At 40.5% G+C, this 17,681-nt stretch overlaps 1 protein-coding gene across 3 annotated transcripts in view; it reads right to left on the bottom strand.

The window, feature by feature from the left end:
* The window catches only part of NME8 (NME/NM23 family member 8), a 150,313-nt gene that overhangs the window by 72,601 nt on the left and 60,031 nt on the right, over positions 1–17,681 (bottom strand). For all 3 annotated transcript variants that reach the window (XM_075586638.1, XM_075586639.1, XM_075586637.1), the window contains exon 11: positions 3,219–3,363. In XM_075586638.1, coding sequence (XP_075442753.1) covers positions 3,219–3,363 — 145 coding nt within the window. The remainder of the gene's footprint in view (positions 1–3,218; positions 3,364–17,681) is intronic.

The following is a 17,681-nucleotide window of genomic DNA, read 5'->3' as shown; positions in this document are numbered from 1 at the left end:
AACCGTGGCTGGGAAGGCAAACGCAACGCGGCTTGTCAGAGGTGAGGAGCGGCGCATTCCAGGTATCTGCCAGGTACAAACTGGGCATTTGCTCGAATAAAGTGTGTCGCAGCAGTAGTTTGCGGGGAAGATCAAACAGTTTTGCATTGCCTTGTCTTGGTAATTTTTGTTGTATTATTTTTGTTTCTTTTGTGTGTCACATTTTATTCTGTAATCAGGCCGTGTAAGGAGCTGCATTTTTAAGATGTCCCAAATTATATTGCAATGTAATTAACAGTTTTTTTTTTTTCTTATCTTTTTTGTTCCAAGGTTTTGGCAGGATGCCCAGAAAGTTATTTCAAGCTTGTTCCAATCCGGAAAAAAAAAAAAAAAAAGTTTTTAAATCTGTGTCTATAATTTCTTATATTACAGGATGTTTCTGTCAGAAGACAATAGCTGATTATATTTATATTCAGTAGTGTTTTCAGGGTTTTTAATGCAAATTTTATACCCAAAGGTTTCAGATTAGTTTAGCTACAGATCGAGCAACAATAGTTAGTTACGTTTTGAATGCTGTTATCCTTTCTGTAATATTGTTCACATATAAAAAAATTATGTGAACAAAGGAGGGGTATTATTGCTGTTTATCATATAGCTGTCTATGCCCAGAAGTTAGATGGTTTAGTGCCCGGGATGAACGAAATCTGAAATTATTATTTATTTATTTTTAAGAATAATGCTGAGTGCCTTTTAAGGTTGGCAGTGTGCTCGGCACTTTTCAAAGAAATTATATTACAAGTAATTAGTTTGGAGTTCTATACAGAATTATTTTAGCCATTTTTTTCTTTTGGTTTGGCAATAGCTGAGGCACCAATTTTAATGAATTTAGATTGTAGCAAAGTCAAGACCACAGTGACTGTTTAGTAAAACAATTAGTAAGTATTGTATGCAACTAATATATTTTTGAGTCTCTCTAGGCACATGTCAAAGTTGAAAGTGCACCTACGAGAGATGGGTTAATGGTCAAGCATTTCCTACGCAAGAACGTTCCTCATCCCAGATGAAAAGGCGCTACTACTACTATTAAAAGTACTACTCATCACCATTACAGCAAATAAAATGGCAGAGGTCTCATTTTGGATCCACGCTACGCATATGAAACTTATCCCAGCACCACCCACAGTTGCTTCAATCTACACCGTATCCAAAGTGGAAAAGCCTAGAGACACAGCCAAAAATTCCAGGCCTCAACATATGAACTTTGAACTTTTTAATAATCTTTTTTCTTTACAGGTTTTGTTATTTTAATTATAAATGTATAGTCTATTAGGTTTGTGTAAATAGTGTGCACACAAAGACGATAGGGTAGGAACAGGTATATTTTGTTTAGTAATTGTTATTTTGTTTTTATTGATTTGTTTATAGCATATATGCACACCTTTTGTCACACAATGGAATCCTGGTAAACAAAGCCCATATTGTATGTATAATGTAACCCAATGTACTATCTATATTCAATAGGTTGCACCCCTGGAAAAATGAGTGTTATATTTAACCCCTTGAGAAAAAGACAATATGATATAAGACATTTGTAGAACCATCTATAAGAAATTGGTTACGAAGGGTGTAGAAATACGAGTTTGCCCTAAGGAAGTTATTGACTCTGTGATAGGAGGACAGATAGAATATTACCCTGCAACTAGAACAGGTCATGTTATTTGGGGAAAATAGTCAAGTGTTTAAAGGTAGAGATGACGGATGGGATTTGTTGGGACTTGGTGGTTGGATTAGTTCTCTGGAAGCGAAGCTATTGGATGCTTTTGTGTGTGTGTCTGTCCTACTCATCACTCTCCATGTACAGTATGTGTCATATGCAGTAAACTTTGATCCAGAAGTGCGTTGCACACCCACCAACGCTATGCCTCTTTTCGGTGATGTCGGCAGTCCCCCAGAAGAAGAGACAGAGAAGAAATCAACTGGGCCGATATAATGGCCGAAAAGGAATGACAAGGCACAATTGGACAATCTCCTGGTCCAGCATGACTATGCAATGGTTAACTGTTCTTTAAATAGACTGTCTCTAAAGAATAAGAGGGGACTAAGAAGATTGGATATGAGGCTATGAGGAAAGTGGGAGGTCACCCAGAGGCGTGTGTCAGCCACAAGGAAAGGATCATAAGTCAGCCATTTTTGACCATAGCAGCCATTTTGCTGTTTTGCCATTCTGAATAAATGCAGTATGAAAGATGCGTGCAAGATGGATATTTGTGCCATCGCTCCCGGTAGAAATTAGCCCCCACCAATTTTCAGAAATTTTAGCCGCCATAATGTGCTAGTAGTTATAGAAGAGCAGTGTGAATAGTAAATTAGAAATTGGTAATGGGTTTTGTCGTAATAGTCAACTTGGTAAACAGAAAAGATATTATACCAGCCACACCGATATATATCTCTCTACAAACAAGAACTCCTGTTGCCATATATATATTTTTATTTTCTTCTGACCCCCAAAACCTGCACCACTAGTTCAGTACGACAAAGTATATCAACATTATCAAAAACAATATAGTAGTTGTTAGGTTATGGACCCATGACAAAATGAGGTCCCTGACAGGGGTTCATTCCTGCCTAGAGTCCGTCTCTTCCCCATCTGTACCGATCTGCCTGGCAGGCATATCAATAGGGAGTGGTCTAGGGAGCCTATTGCTTCGGGTTCCCCATGAAGCCATAAGAACTTCTTTATCGGAGACTGCCTCAGAGCCTGTGACCTAGGAAAGGTTAAGGGCTCAGGTTTTTTTTAGAACAGGCACACTGGGGTAAATTGGGGCTACCTATGGAAATGGTAATTGTCCCGATGCTCACAGTCAGGAATAAAGGCTCTGCTACACACAGTCTAAACACATATACACTGTAAATTATTTACAGTGTATATGTGTTTAGACTGTGTGTAGCAGAGCCTTTATTCCTGACTGTGAGTACAGTATCACTGTGTTAATGTGTGTACTGGGAGTACATCAGAACGTCCATACGTATGCGGATGTGTGTTAATGAATTTGTGCAGTGGAGTAATAGAGCATCCGGTCACCAGCTATAAATGTCAGAGGGCACTATAAAATGTTGTGCTTACAAAATATTTGACCCATCTAACTTCCCTGTGAATGAGACTTCCTGTAAGCTACTTATTTCCCAGTAAATGTGGGACGTACAGTATATGTTTGCTGCACACACATAAATAATTTTACCTTGTCATATTTTTAATAAGAGCCGGGAAGTAGTCTTGCCCCTCATGTTCTTTGTAGAACTCAGAAGCTTGCTGTTCTGTAAGCATTATTTCTCGCTGCATTGCTATCACAAAGCCTTCTTGTCTTATTCTCTCCAAAACAGCATCTGCATTAGTGAACACGTCAGGGGAAAGCAGGAGAAAATTCATAAGGGGAAAAGGATGAAACGTGCAAACCTGTCCAGATTGTTACCCCTCTTTCTCAATGTACATATATTTATTTTTGATCTTAAGCCCTTCAGTGCCCTAATCACGAATACAAAACAAAAGAAAAAACAGCGCAAAAAAACCTCATTCTGTAGTATATTTAAAAATCAATTTATAGACAAAAGGTGAGTATTGCACGTACATCAAATTAATATTTACACAGCATGACATGTTAGGGACATGTTACCCATCAGCAGACAGCAGGTCTGTATTTTCTTAACCCAATGAGGTATTTCCCGTTTGCACTGCTGTGTTTGGGACTTTTTGCCGGTTCAGTATTACTCAGCGCGGCGCGACTCGGACGTTAGAGAGACGCCACTTGATGACGTCATACGCTTACGTGGACTTACCCGGAATCGATCAGAAGATCACCTCCTCTGAACTAACGGTGGCGACATCCCCAGGGCTCAAGAAGGAACTTCGACTACGAGCTGGTCTCTACGATCCTGAGCCCCTGCCATCAGAGGAAGGATATCCAAGTCCTATACCGCGATCGTGACCTGCTGTCTGCTGATGGGTAACATGTCCCTAACATGTCATGCTGTGTAAATATTAATTTGATGTACGTGCAATACTCACCTTTTGTCTATAAATTGATTTTTAAATATACTACACAATGAGGTTTTTTTGCGCTGTTTTTTCTTTTGTTTTGTACTAGTTTGGAGTGCTGAGCCTTCCCACAAGAACAGCTGCACAAACCTCATCCTAATCAGGTTGTTTTTATTTTTTTATACAAGGGTCACATTATCACCAATTACTTTATTACCACTTATGAGCGCAGATCTTTTTTCCACTTTATCCTAATCACGAATGGTGTACATCAAGAAATGTGCCACCCCAGGGGCCCTTATAACCCACACCTCTCTGTCATTGCCCTCTGCTTGTTTTTTAGGTGTTGTATGCATTCCTGCACCACACTAAGGGGGGAGGAACTTGAGTTATGTCAATAATGTTAAAATTATTTTCTAGCGTACAATTTATTAGTCAGTTTGATGCAATGAATCTGAATGATGGTGATGGTTTTCTGGGGAATTATTCAATGTATGTGAGCCCTATCTGCCTATAAAAAGTCTTTATTATGCCAGAAGAGAGGACAATTGGTTGTTTCATGTAATAAGCAAAATAAGAGCATGAAACGTATGGCGCAAACCACCCCCAAATTAACCAAACGTATAACGATTCAACACCGCTTTGTTTGAAACAGTAATAAATATTTTAATTGGCTGCTATGCCAGATAATACCAAGTAACATACAACAATAGTTTTTTCATAATTCGTATACAAAAGTTACCAAAGCATTAAAAAAATTATAAGCATATTACTGGTGGCTTCTCTTGCCAAAATGACCATATAATTTGCTGTAAAGTCTACATATTAAAACTGTTATTACGTCTCAACAGGTGTAAAATGTCTCAGGTAGCAGTCTGTAGTAAGTGCCTCACTGTCCAAATACTGTAACAGACCTTGGATTTCTTGTGAATGTTGTGATTCATTGCAACAGGTTGCAGGGTAACACCGTGTCATTAGAGAGGGAAAGAAACCAACTCCAATGCAGTGCAAGGGTCGATCTAGGACATTTGGTCACAGCCATTTTGCCATGACCAAATGACCACCGGCACTTAGTCGCAACTCACCTCACCACCGTGTCCTGTCGACGCCGGCTTCTCGCCGATGAGCCAAGTACCTAACTTAACCCTTACCCTAAAACCCCCTATTGTTAACCCCTAATATTAACGCTGGCCCCTAGCCCAAAAACCTTAAACCCTTGCGTTAATCCCCTACCCCAAGCACTTAAATCCCTAAAATTAACCCCCTGCGCATTAAACACTTATCTTATTATAGAAGAGACCGGCGGCAGTGGTTCTAGTAGCGGATCGGCAGCGGCGAAGATACCGCGGTCATATGGTCGTGGTGAAACGATCGTGACCTAATGTCCAATTCTGGTGCAAGGTTATGTGGCTGATCAACAACCCTTAACAAGCTGGTCACATGGTTCATCTACCTCACGTTTTTCTGCTTCTGGGGAAGAGGGAGCGCCGGAGAATTTTCAAAGAGAAGATGTGAGAAACAGGGGAGACCTAAAGCACTCAAGAGCCAGGCGGCAGGTGGGCTGCATGGTAAGGCACTAGAACAGTAGCCCTGCTAACAGGAGAACAGCTAATTAAAATGGATTCTGGTAGAGTATTATAGAGAAATACAGCAAAGTGGCCACAAGGGGTCACTCAAAGTCCCTCAAAGTTGCACTCTAGATAAATTGAGTTACAATATATACATTAAGTAACAGTACAGATGACTGTTACCACAAGTTGTAAAGTACGTAGACCAGTCATATGATCCCACAAGACCACATATACCAAAACAGTAGACAATTTAATACAAGATAAAATCCATCGAAACTCATAAAATAACAACTAATGTATAACGTAAAAAGTCTCCTAAAGGGCAATCCGGAGATAAATTGGTTGTAAGTGTTGGAACTGTATATTGTAGAACAACCTAAGACTGGAAATTATAATAAAGTTCCCGATAGTATACTGAGATTGTTAACCACACTATCAACTACATGCAGTACAACAACAGCTAGAGAATGCATGAATAAATCTTGCTATACGTAGAGACATTATACTTGCAAATAGGTGCTAAATGGTGGTATATGGCAACTATATAGCCCGACAGTTGAATAGAGGGCCAAGATGTAATACCCATCAAGCACTATATACACTGAGTCCGATGGAGGCTGCATTTCAACAACCTCAATATATTGTAGTTGAGAAAGAAATATACAACCTGACTGCTAGATATACAATGGTATTCTTCCAATTGATAAATCACTGGAGTGTCAGGTATCGAAAAAAAAGCTGTTTATGCAGCCTCCGTTTTGCCCTCCGTGATCGTCAGAATAGTGACATCACTATGCCCCGACGGCCGTTTCGCGCGGCTCACGCGCTTCTTCAAAGGGGGAGGAGTAAGGTGCATAGGAGTGTGGGTGTTTAAATGCCCTAAAGGCAAACATGATTGATCTAAAGGCAACCCAATGGTTGCAGAGGTGTGTGAGAGGGAGAGACATATTACCCTAATCACAAAATGCTAATGGCTGCAATGCATGGTGAGCAAGGTGCCTTGGTGTATTTTCTAGAGTATAAGAGAGGCCTGAATAGGGACTTGGTTCAGGATCAAGGTAATAAGACCTACATAGTAGTCTTTCGAACTTCCCCTGAAAGTGATGAGACAGGGGCCCCAGAATGGGGTCATAGTTACATATAGTTACATAGTAGATGAGGTTGAAAAAAGACGTACGTCCATCAAGTTCAACCTATGCTAAATTCAGACAACAGATACTTTATTCTATATCTATACTTACTTATTGATCCAGAGGAAGGCAAACAAAAAACCCCATTAAGGGGAAAAATGAATTCCTTCCTGACTCCAAGAATTGGCAATCGGATTAATCCCTGGATCAACATCCTTCCCATGTATACTTATTTGGTATATCCCTGTATACCTTTCCCATCTAAAAAGATGTCCAACCTTTTTTTGAACAAATCTATTGTATCTGCCATGACAGTCTCCATGGGTAATGAATTCCACATTTTAACTGCCCTTACTGTAAAGAACCCTTTCCTTTGTTGCTGGTGAAATTTCCTTTCCTCCAACCTTAAGGGATGGCCCGAGTCCTTTGTACTGCCCGTGGGATGAATAGTTCTTTTGAAAGCTCCTTGTATTGTCCCTGAATATATTTGTATATAGTTATCCTATCCCCTCTTAGACGCCTCTTTTCTAATGTAAATAAAAACCAATATAGCTAGCCTCTCCTCATAAGTTAGAATGTCCATCCCCTTTATTAATTTGGTGGCTCTTCTCTGCACTCTCTCTAGTTACATAATGTATTTTCTTAGGATTGGTGCCCAAAATTGTACTCCATATTCAAGGTGTGGTGTTACTAATGCTTTGTAAAGGGGCATAATTATGTCTACTTCCCTTCCACCCATTGCCCGTTTGATGCAAGATAAGATCTTGTTTGCCTTTGCAGCTACTGCATGACATTGGGCACTATTGCTAAGCCTGCTGTCTACAAGCACTCCTAAATCCTTCTCCATCAAGGATTCCCCCAATATATCTCCATTTAATTTGTAAGTCGCCTTTTTATTCTTGCATCCCAAATGCATAACCTTACATTTATCTGTATTAAACCTCATTTGCCATTTACCTGCCCACGTTTCCAGTCTCTCCAAGTCCTTCTGAAGAGAAATTTCATCCTGCTCTGATTCTATTACCTTACACAATTTAGTATCATCAGCAAAGATGGAGGCTTTGCTCTCGATCCCAACCTCAAGGTCATTAATAAACAAGTTAAAAAGCAGGGGTCCCAGTACCGATCCCTGAGGAACTCCACTCACGACTTTAGCCCAACCTGAAAAAGTTCCATTTACACTGGCGACACACTTTATTCGAGCTCGGCTAGTCCCACGAATTCGGGTATACTCGGGTGTATTGAGGTTTGTGACTGTTTTCTGCCCGAGTGCATTGCGTTATTTTCCAGGCAGGGATTGAAGCATTTTATTCCCGCTGGCTGCAATACTGCACAGTATATATATATATATATATACTGCATTACAATTCATGAATTTATGCCATCTGGTAGACACACGAAGCATTGCAGCCTATTAAATCCTAATCATTATCATTTAACAGATCAGCCGCCCGTCAGCCAGGCATGAACCATGGCTGGGAAGGCAAACGCAACGGGGCTTGTCAGAGGTGAGGAGCGGCGCATTCCAGGTATCTGCCAGGTACATACTGGGTATTTGCTCGAATAAAGTGTGTCGCAGCAGTATGACAACCCTCTGTTGTCTGTCCTTTAACCAGTTTTCAATCCAGGTGCATATATTATTACAGAGTCCAATTTTCTTTATTTTGTACACCAACCTCATGTGTGAAACCGTATCAAAAGCCTTTGCAAAATCCAAGTAGACCACATCAACTGCATTACCCTGGTCTAAATTCCTACTTACCTCCTCAAAGAAACAAATAAGGTTAGTTTGGCAAGATCTATCCTTCATAAATCCATGCTGACTATTACTAATAATTTTGTTTTCCATTAGGTATTCCTGAATATTATCCCGTATTAAACCTTCAAGTAGTTTCCCTACTATTGAATTCAGGCTTACAGGTCTGTAATTCCCTGGGTGTGATCTAGCTCCCTTTTTAAATATAGGCACCACATCTGCTTTACGCCAATCTTGTGGTACTGAGCCTGTGGAAATGGAGTCCTTGAATATTAAATATAATGGTTTTGCTATTACTGAGCTTAACTCCTTGAGAACTCTTGGATGTATGCCATCGGGGCCAGGTGCCTTATTTACTTTAATTTTTTCAAGTCGCTTATGAACTTCTTCCTCAGTTAACCAATTGGTCATTAATATGGAGGTTGTGACTTCCTTCTGTGGCACTACTATTGAACCTGATTCTTCCCTGGTAAACACAGAGGCAAAGAATTTGTTTAATACCTCAGCTTTTTCCTTATCTCCAATAATCTGCCTACCCATCTCACACTGAAAGGGTCCTATATTTTCTTTTCTCATTTTTTTGTTATTAAGGTACTTAAAGAACTTTTTAGGGTTGACCTTACTTTCTATTGCAATCCTTTTTTCATTATCCATTTTTTCTAATTTAATTGCCCTTTTGCAATTTTTGTTACATTCCTTATAATTCTGATACGATGTCTCCGTCCCTTCTGACTTAAAGAATCTAAACGCCTTCCTCTTTTTGTCCATTTCCTCCCCTACCTTTTTATTTAGCCACATTGGTTTTGACTTATTTCTTTTATACTTATTACCCAAGGGTATACACTGATAAGGGTGCTTTTCTAACAATGTTTTAAAGACTGCCAAATTATCTTCTAAATTTTTCCCTGCAAAAACATAATCCTATTGTATTATTACTAGATTAGACCTCAGTTTATTAAAATCTGCCTTACTAAAGTTTAACGTCTTTGTTGAACCGAAGAAATCTATTTTTTGATAATTTATTTCAAATGAGACCATGTTATGATCACTGTTACCCAAATGTTCCAGGACTTGAATATTTGTTATTACTTCTACATTGTTTGATATGACCAAATCCAGTATTGCCCCTCTCCTGGTTGGTTCCTCAATAATTTGGGTCATGTAATTGTCTTTAAGCACCCACAAAAACCTGTTTCCTTTTGTTGTAACGCTAATCTCATTGCCCTAGTCTATGTCTGGATAATTTCAATCCCCCATTATGCAAACATGACCCAGTTTTGATGCCTTTTCCATTTGTAAAAGTATTTTCGCTTCCTCAATCTCACAGATATTTGGTGGTTTATAGCATATTCCCACAAACATTTTCTTAATACTTTTACCTCCACTGCTAATTTCTATCCACAAAGTCTCTACATTTTCATCATTACCTTCATAAATTTCATCCCTTATAATAGGTTTTAGATCCGGTTTAACATGTAAACATACTCCACCTCCCCTTCTATTTGTTCGATCCTTCCGAAAAAGGGAATAACCCTCTAAATTAATTGTCCAGTCATGAGTTTCATCCCACCATGTTTCAGTAATGCCTATGATATCATACTGCTCCCTTGCAGCTATTAATTCAAGCTCCCCCATTTTATCTGTCAGGCTTCTTGCATTAGCAAGCATGCATTTAAGTTTTTTTTCAGCCTGCACTATTATCTTATCTGCTCCTTCCTTTCTGCGCCCACTTGGTTTAGTCTTTAGAAGTTTTCTAGTATTATCTGTATTTACTATGGGTGTCTCACTGCTTGTTAAACTCGCACTTGCCCCCATTCTACCTCCATACCACCTTGTATCCTCCTCGATTCCATTTAGTTCATTATCTGTTTCATTCCCGTCCCCCCTCCATCCTAGTTTAAAATCTCCTCCAACCTTTTTAGCATTCTCCCCCCTAGCACAAAAGATCCCTGTTCATTGAGGTGCAATCCGTCCCTAGAATATAGATGGCACCTCTCAGAAAAGGAGTCCCAGTGCTCTAAAAACTCAAACCCCTCCTTTCTGCACCACTTTCTTAGCCATGCTGTAACCTCCCTGATCTCTGACTGTCTCCCTGCGGTAGCGCATGGCACTGGTAGCATTTCAGAAAATACTACCTTGGAGGTGCTTGCCTTAAGCTTTTAGCCTAGATCCCTGTAATCATTTTTTAGGACCCTCCATCTTTCTCTAACTTTGTCATTGGTGCCAACGTGTACCAAGACCGCCGGGTCAATCCCAGCCCCCCCCCAACAATCTGTCTACCCGATCCGCAATGTGCCGAACCCGAGCACCTGGGAGACAACAAACTGTTCGTTTCATGCGGTCACGGCAACAGATTGCCCTATCTACCTTCCTAATAATGGAGTCCCCTACCACCACAATCTTTCTTTGTATCTGAGCATCCTGAGTCCCCACTGTGCTGGAGGAATTATTCCCCTGGCTGCTAGAGGAATTAGTCTCCCCCAGCCTTGCCATTTCTGCCCCGACATTCCCAATATCTTCACTCAACACGGCAAATCTATTGGGATGTGTCAGCTCAGAAACGACCTGCCTCTCCCTATTGCCCCTGTTTCACCTTCTAACTGTCACCCAGCTACCTACCTGCTCCTCACTAATAGCAACCAAGCTACCTACCTGCTCCTCACTAACAGCGCCACCATCTGCACCACTAGTCGAAGCAAGGGCCTGCTCAGTGAGCTCTAATTCCCTTTCAAGATTGCCAATGTCCCTCAATATTGCAAGTTGCCTCTTCAGATCAGCAATCTCTGACTCTAAAGAGACCACCCGCTCACACCTCTCACAGTGGTATGCTCCTTGGAACAGCTGCTCCAAGTGCACATACATGTGGCAAGATGTGCATTGAGTGGCATTTTCAATCCTGCTCATTCTAGCAACTATGAAGTTTAGAAGTACTAACAGTAAACTGTACTTCAATATACTATACCCTGTTTAACCGCTTCCTTGTTCAAACTGCTTCTGGTTCTAACTGCACACACTTTAAACAACCAGCACTTCAAATCAACCACACGGATTAGTCAGTAGTCAGTTTGTCTCCTCGTCACAGCGGAGCTGCCGCACCAGCCAAGCTCAGGAGACGGAGAAGGGGCGAGGACTTTAGGATCCGCCTGTCAGCTGGAGCCCCCAGAACAGCTCGGCAGGCTAGGGGCGCCGACTTTAGGGCCATTCCGGCCAATGCCCAATCAACGCTGGTAAAAGGCTGGGCGCCAGCTTTAGGGCTGGGCCTAAGCTGACCCTGGGGGCGGCAGGGGAAGGGGATGCAGCCCAACATCGGCTGATAACGATCTCCCCCTCCCATTTTACAGTGCTTTGGCGGGGGGAGGGAGCGCAGCCAATTGCTGGCTGCTGGGCAAGGATCTCCCCCCCCATGCACATGCTACGGGCAGGGGGAGGGAGCACGGCCAATTGCTGGCCGCTGGGCAAGGATGTCCCCCCCATATCGCATTGATCTTGCTGGGCTGGCGGGCAGGCTGGTTGATTTTAACAGCAAGTGTTAAAATAAAGCTGTGACCTTTTCTTCCAGCCTTGTGTGGTGTGATGTTATTTGGTTTAGCGTTACTAAGGACGGGTGGCGCATAAAGCCTTTATGTGTTGTGGATGACTCTGGTTGATATTTGGGTTACGACTGTTTGAAAGTAGCACTGGTAGAGGTACTGTACTTCCCTCCATGTGATGCAACCTAGCTGCTCTGATGGCACTCCCTAATTTACTAATACCACTCACAGTGTGTGACTCATTATCTAATCAGGGTTTCAGGCCTGTCTAGGGAATTTTATAAAGCTGGGAAAGGGAACTGATTAGAAATGTGTGTTAGCTTTTTTATGTATTTATGTATGTCCATACAGTTATGCGTTATCTGTAAGCAACCTGTTACCACCTTGTTAATAGACTTTTTGAGAAAGTTTGAGCCGAACTCCACTGATGGTGTGGAAGTCCTTACTTTGTGTCAGTGATCATTGTAAAAACCCAGCATGGTTGTGCTTGGGGGAGTTTCATGGGAAAACCAGATGGTCCGGTACAAATTGGTGATCCAGTGGGATTCATTATTTTTATTTATTTTTATTTTTATTTATTATTTTTAAGTGTTAAATGGTTGCATTTCATTGAATTATAAAGATCAAACCTGAGAGTATGGTGGTAACGAGCCCACAGGGGAAGGAACCAGGGACAGAGTTATTTGATTTCATGGGTGAAGACCACGACCTCAAGCCAGTTGTTTTGGTCTATCTTGGGGGGAAGAAATGGGTGGTCACAAATACTATAGCACGTTTGAAGATTCTAGCCTTGCTATTGCAAAGGAAAGCCTGAGAAATATACAGCGGAATAAATATTGAGGACTACTGTATGCTGACAAAATATGCTTATGAAACAGAAACCCGCAATGACTTGCATCATCATATTTTCCATAGCCATTTGAGAGAGGTTGGGGAAGCCATAGCTTAATTTGGCTCGCCGTAAAGGCATTTTCACAAGCTAGCCAATAGGACACCTTGACTAAAGACCAGTTTAAACAGCATGTTATGCAGGGAGATATATACAATAAGTTAATACTAGCCAAAGGACTTAAGTGATATATTGCACATGTTATAAAGATATCAACTTATCAGAATATGAAAAGAACTGAGCTGCCAGAGCCTGGAACGCCAGGCAAACTAAAAGAAAGGTAAGGTTCGGTTTCTCTCAAGGAAAACTCTACAGTGAAGTATGTGCTGGGTACCTTGGAAAAACTACAGAAAGAACTTGATGAGCTGAAGATATCAAAGGGGCTGCAGCAGGGCCAGTAAGAGGGGCATTCTACAACAGAAAAAACTGGGGGTGGATGCTGGCATTGTGGTGAGATGAAACATTACAAATGGATCTATATAATACTGTATGGGTGCTCAAGGTCAGAAGCCTACCCCGATAGTCTTATCCCAGTAAGGCAAATAAAGGGTTAACCAGATAGCACACCAAAAAATATTGACATTTAAATAACAAGCCTATTTATTACAAATAAAGCCATGACTGTATTTGTAATACATTTCAAAGATTTTTGCTGTGCTATCTAGTTAACTCTTTGTTTGCCTTATCGTGGTGAGATGGGCCCGATCCGAACAACTAAGAAATAGGCCCACAGGGACTACCGTATATTCCGGCGTATAAGACGACTTTTTAACCCTGGAAAATGTTCTCAAAAGTCGGGGGTCGTCTTATACGCCGGATATCGTCTTATACGCCGGCAAAGTGCGGGCAGACGCGGCTTCCATCTGTGCGGCGAAACCTGGGGGCAGAGCAGAGCAGTGGCAGGCATAAGCTCCGTGCTGCTGCTGTTTCCCTGTGCTTGCAAAGGAGGCGGGGCGTCCCTCTGCACACAGACACAAGCCCTCCTCTTCCTGTCTTTGCAAGCAGTACAGGTGTGTGTGTGTGTGTGTGTATAATTGTGTGTGTGTGTATAATGGTGTGTGTGTGTGTGTGTATAATGGTGTGTGTGTGTATAATGATGTGTGTGTGTGTGTATATATAGTGATGTGTGTATATAGTGATGTGTGTGTATATAGTGATGTGTGTGTGTATATATATATATATATATATATATGTATAGTGGTGTGTGTATGTATGTATAGTGATATATATGTGTGTGTGTGTGTGTGTGTATATATATATATATATATATATATATATATATATATATTATGTATGTGTGTATATATATATATATATATATATATATATATATATATATATATATATATATATATATATATATATATATATATATATATATATATATGTATAGTGGTGTGTGTGTATATATATGTGTGTGTGTGTGTGTGTGTGTGTGTGTATATGTATATATATATATATGTATAGTCAGTGGTTGACAAATTACCAAAAAATCTACTCGCCACACCAAAAAATCTACTCGCCACCTAGTACCAAACGTGTGCTGCTTGGGCCAATAGGAGCTCGCCACGATGTTAAATCCACTCGCCCGGGGCGAGCAAATGTATAGGTTTGTCGAACACTGTGTATAGTGATATGTGTGTGTGTGTGTGTGTGTGTGTATGTGTATATATATGTATAGTGATATGTGTATGTTTTGTGATTGAATGTGTGGTGTGTTTGTGTGTGTGTGGGGGTCGCGAGGGGAAAGGAAGGGGGAGGGGAAGATGCGGCTAGGCTACCAACCAAATAAAAATTAAAAAAACATCAGATTTGATTTCAATATACTGTGCCGGCACATCCTATTCTAACTTTTGCCTGTCTTGCTCCGCGCATCATTATGGGCTGGCGCCGAACGTGGCCGGCACAGTATATATAAATCAAATCTGATGTTTTTAAATTTTTATTTGGTTGGTGTGTGCGTTGGAAGAGGGGTAGTCTTATACGGCGAGTATATCCCAAACACTATATTTTAACTGGATAAGTTGGGGGGTCGTCTTATACGCCCAGTCGTCTTATACGCCGGAATATACGGTATATTTAAGTAATAATCCCTGAAGTATTTTTAATTTATCCACCTTTATATTATCAACACATCACATTTCACTTTTGACCAGGGGCCTTTCATTTGCACCCAGCAGTCTCCCAAACAGATTTGATCTGTTTGTGGATTTAAACAAATACATTAGAAAAATCACGTTAATGAGACACTTCACTATTCAAAATAAAGAACAACAATGTATATTCAATACGCAAGAGATTGCATGTATTGAAGCAATGACCACATTACTGAGGGAAAACACCCAAACAGAAAATACATCATATTTGTTAGATTGTAGTCAACAACCCATGCACGAACTAGATAGTTCAGCACCAGTAATTAATCATCTTCTTCCCAATACATTAGAATCAATGTCACCACCAAACTGTATGCTCATCTGCATGTCTTAGGCAGGTCTGCAACCCTGCCTTTCACCATTATCACCTAGCACACAGCACTTCCACAGCAAGGGATTCTGGGGAATGACATGCAAAGGAGCACACAGTGCCACTTTTTGCTTCAAAAACCATTTTTAACATGGTTCCCTATAGGCTTAAGCTTGCTGCATGGTCACAGCTTTGAGCACAGCCAGGGTTAAGGTGCATACCCTGAAAACCCACCCACAAACAGCTGTTTTGACCTTTATGGGTCTCATCAGTGTGGGGTTGGTAAACTGGGTAGGCAGAGAAGCTAAAGGATGGGGTTTACCATACTGAGTTAAGTTATGGTGAGTAAAAAAAGTGACAAAAAACCTCCATAGCAAAGCAAATATGCAAATGTAAATACAACTATATATAGAGACTTGAGGGGTATCTGAAAAGTGGAATCCATGTTGTTTCACAGGCATCCATCTTGTCTTCTTTAACCTTTTCTGTAAGTATGCATGTTGTTGCAAGAATGAACTTTGCTCCAGGGGGGGATTTGGACTATGCCTTGTTGCTGTGAATGTTTGAGTGACATCATTATAATCTGCTTAGCAACCAATGTTAGCCAATGTATGTAATTATGTATAAGAAGCTCAGTGAGAACTGCACTCACCAGAGTCATTGCATAACGCTCCTTGCTGATCACAAGTATCGTGGATCAATAAATTACTCAATATATCGACCCTGTGCTGGCTCTTGTCTGTGTGCAAAGAAGCAGACATCCAGAAAAAAAAAATATATATATATATATATATATATATGTATATATATATATATATATATATATATATATATATATATATATATATATATATATATAGACCAAAAAAAAAGCGCAAAGCAGGTCCACAGTTGGCGAATGAGTATACTCATTACATGCATTTTTTTCACATTTGTTTGTGAGTTTACATCTATTTGAATTTAGGTCTGGTTATTAAATGTTTTGTTTCATATTACACTAGGATCGGGCTCTTTCTTTTTTTGTCTTTCTGTAGATTCACTGGGAGGTCGTTGGTTCCTTGCAGAGAGCAGCCGGTATCCAGAGTTTACATTTTTTATATTTTTTATTTTTACATAGGACCATATATTTTTATTATTGGACACAAACAATTAATTTTTTTATACATTGGTACTTAAGTCATAGCTCACACTAATACAGTCATTTATTGCAGTTTATTATTGTGTAGATTTTTATCTATAATATTATAAATTGACATCCTAATATAATATTTTATGTATACATATATTTATATAATTAATTGAATATTTTAGGTGAGAGATATAATCTAAGGGGCGCAGTTTTTTCTTTTATATACTGTACTAGTTAGCTAATTAGCCTTAATTACTACCACTAAGGTAATCAAGGGTTCAACCCCTCCCGCTACTCCCACGGGAGGCCTAACCACCTACTCTAGAGCAATTATCCCCTTCACCCACCCACTCTACCACCAACACCACACACAGGAATGGGCAATAGCCCTATTAGCCAAATATGGCTAATAGCACTTTTGCCCATTCAAATATACAGGTCTGCACATTACAATTAAATAGAATACAAATTACAATACAATGAAAACAAACACTAGCCATGTATTCCATTGATTGTTACTGTAGATATCTATGCCCTCAACGGGGGCACATATTGCCAATATGGCTATCAATGGACCCCCTACTACCCACCCCCAGTAACCCCAACGACCTGCCTTCCACACCCCCAAAATACATAGTAATGGGCAAAAGCCCTATTAGCCAGATCTGGCTAATAGCGCTTTTCCCCATTCAAAAGCAGTCAATAGCCACATCACCCTATAGTAAATAACAGTAGTACTTACCTCTGCCAGGTCATGTGACGCAGGACATTTGGACTGGCAGGAAATACCGGCACCCGATACAGAAGCCTGTACATCGCAAAGCAGGGGGTCCCTGGACCTGAAATGAATGTGGTTCTGCTCCGGAGACCCCTGCTTCAATCCTATATACTAAAAATAAAAACAGCATGATTGTCAGTAAGAACTGTGCAGGGAGACACAGAGAGAGGGATCGCTTCTCTGCACACCTCTTCCAAACTGGGGCGGCCCAGTAGGATTAACATAGCGGGAGTCCCATTCAGAAGCAGGAACCCCTGCTTTGTTAATCCTTAAGGGAAATTCCCCCTGTGCTGCGCTTGGCCATGATCACAGCTGTACTTGGGCCATGGTAATAGTGTAATGGTAACAGATATGTTTTAACCCACTGATTCATCTGTAACCCCCTGTTTTAAAGCAACACCCACACTGTCTGTATTATTG

This window comes from Ascaphus truei, chromosome 2, assembly GCF_040206685.1.
Source record: "Ascaphus truei isolate aAscTru1 chromosome 2, aAscTru1.hap1, whole genome shotgun sequence".
Taxonomy (NCBI): Eukaryota; Metazoa; Chordata; class Amphibia; order Anura; family Ascaphidae; genus Ascaphus; species Ascaphus truei.
This window is presented reverse-complemented; position numbering and strand designations above follow the sequence as displayed.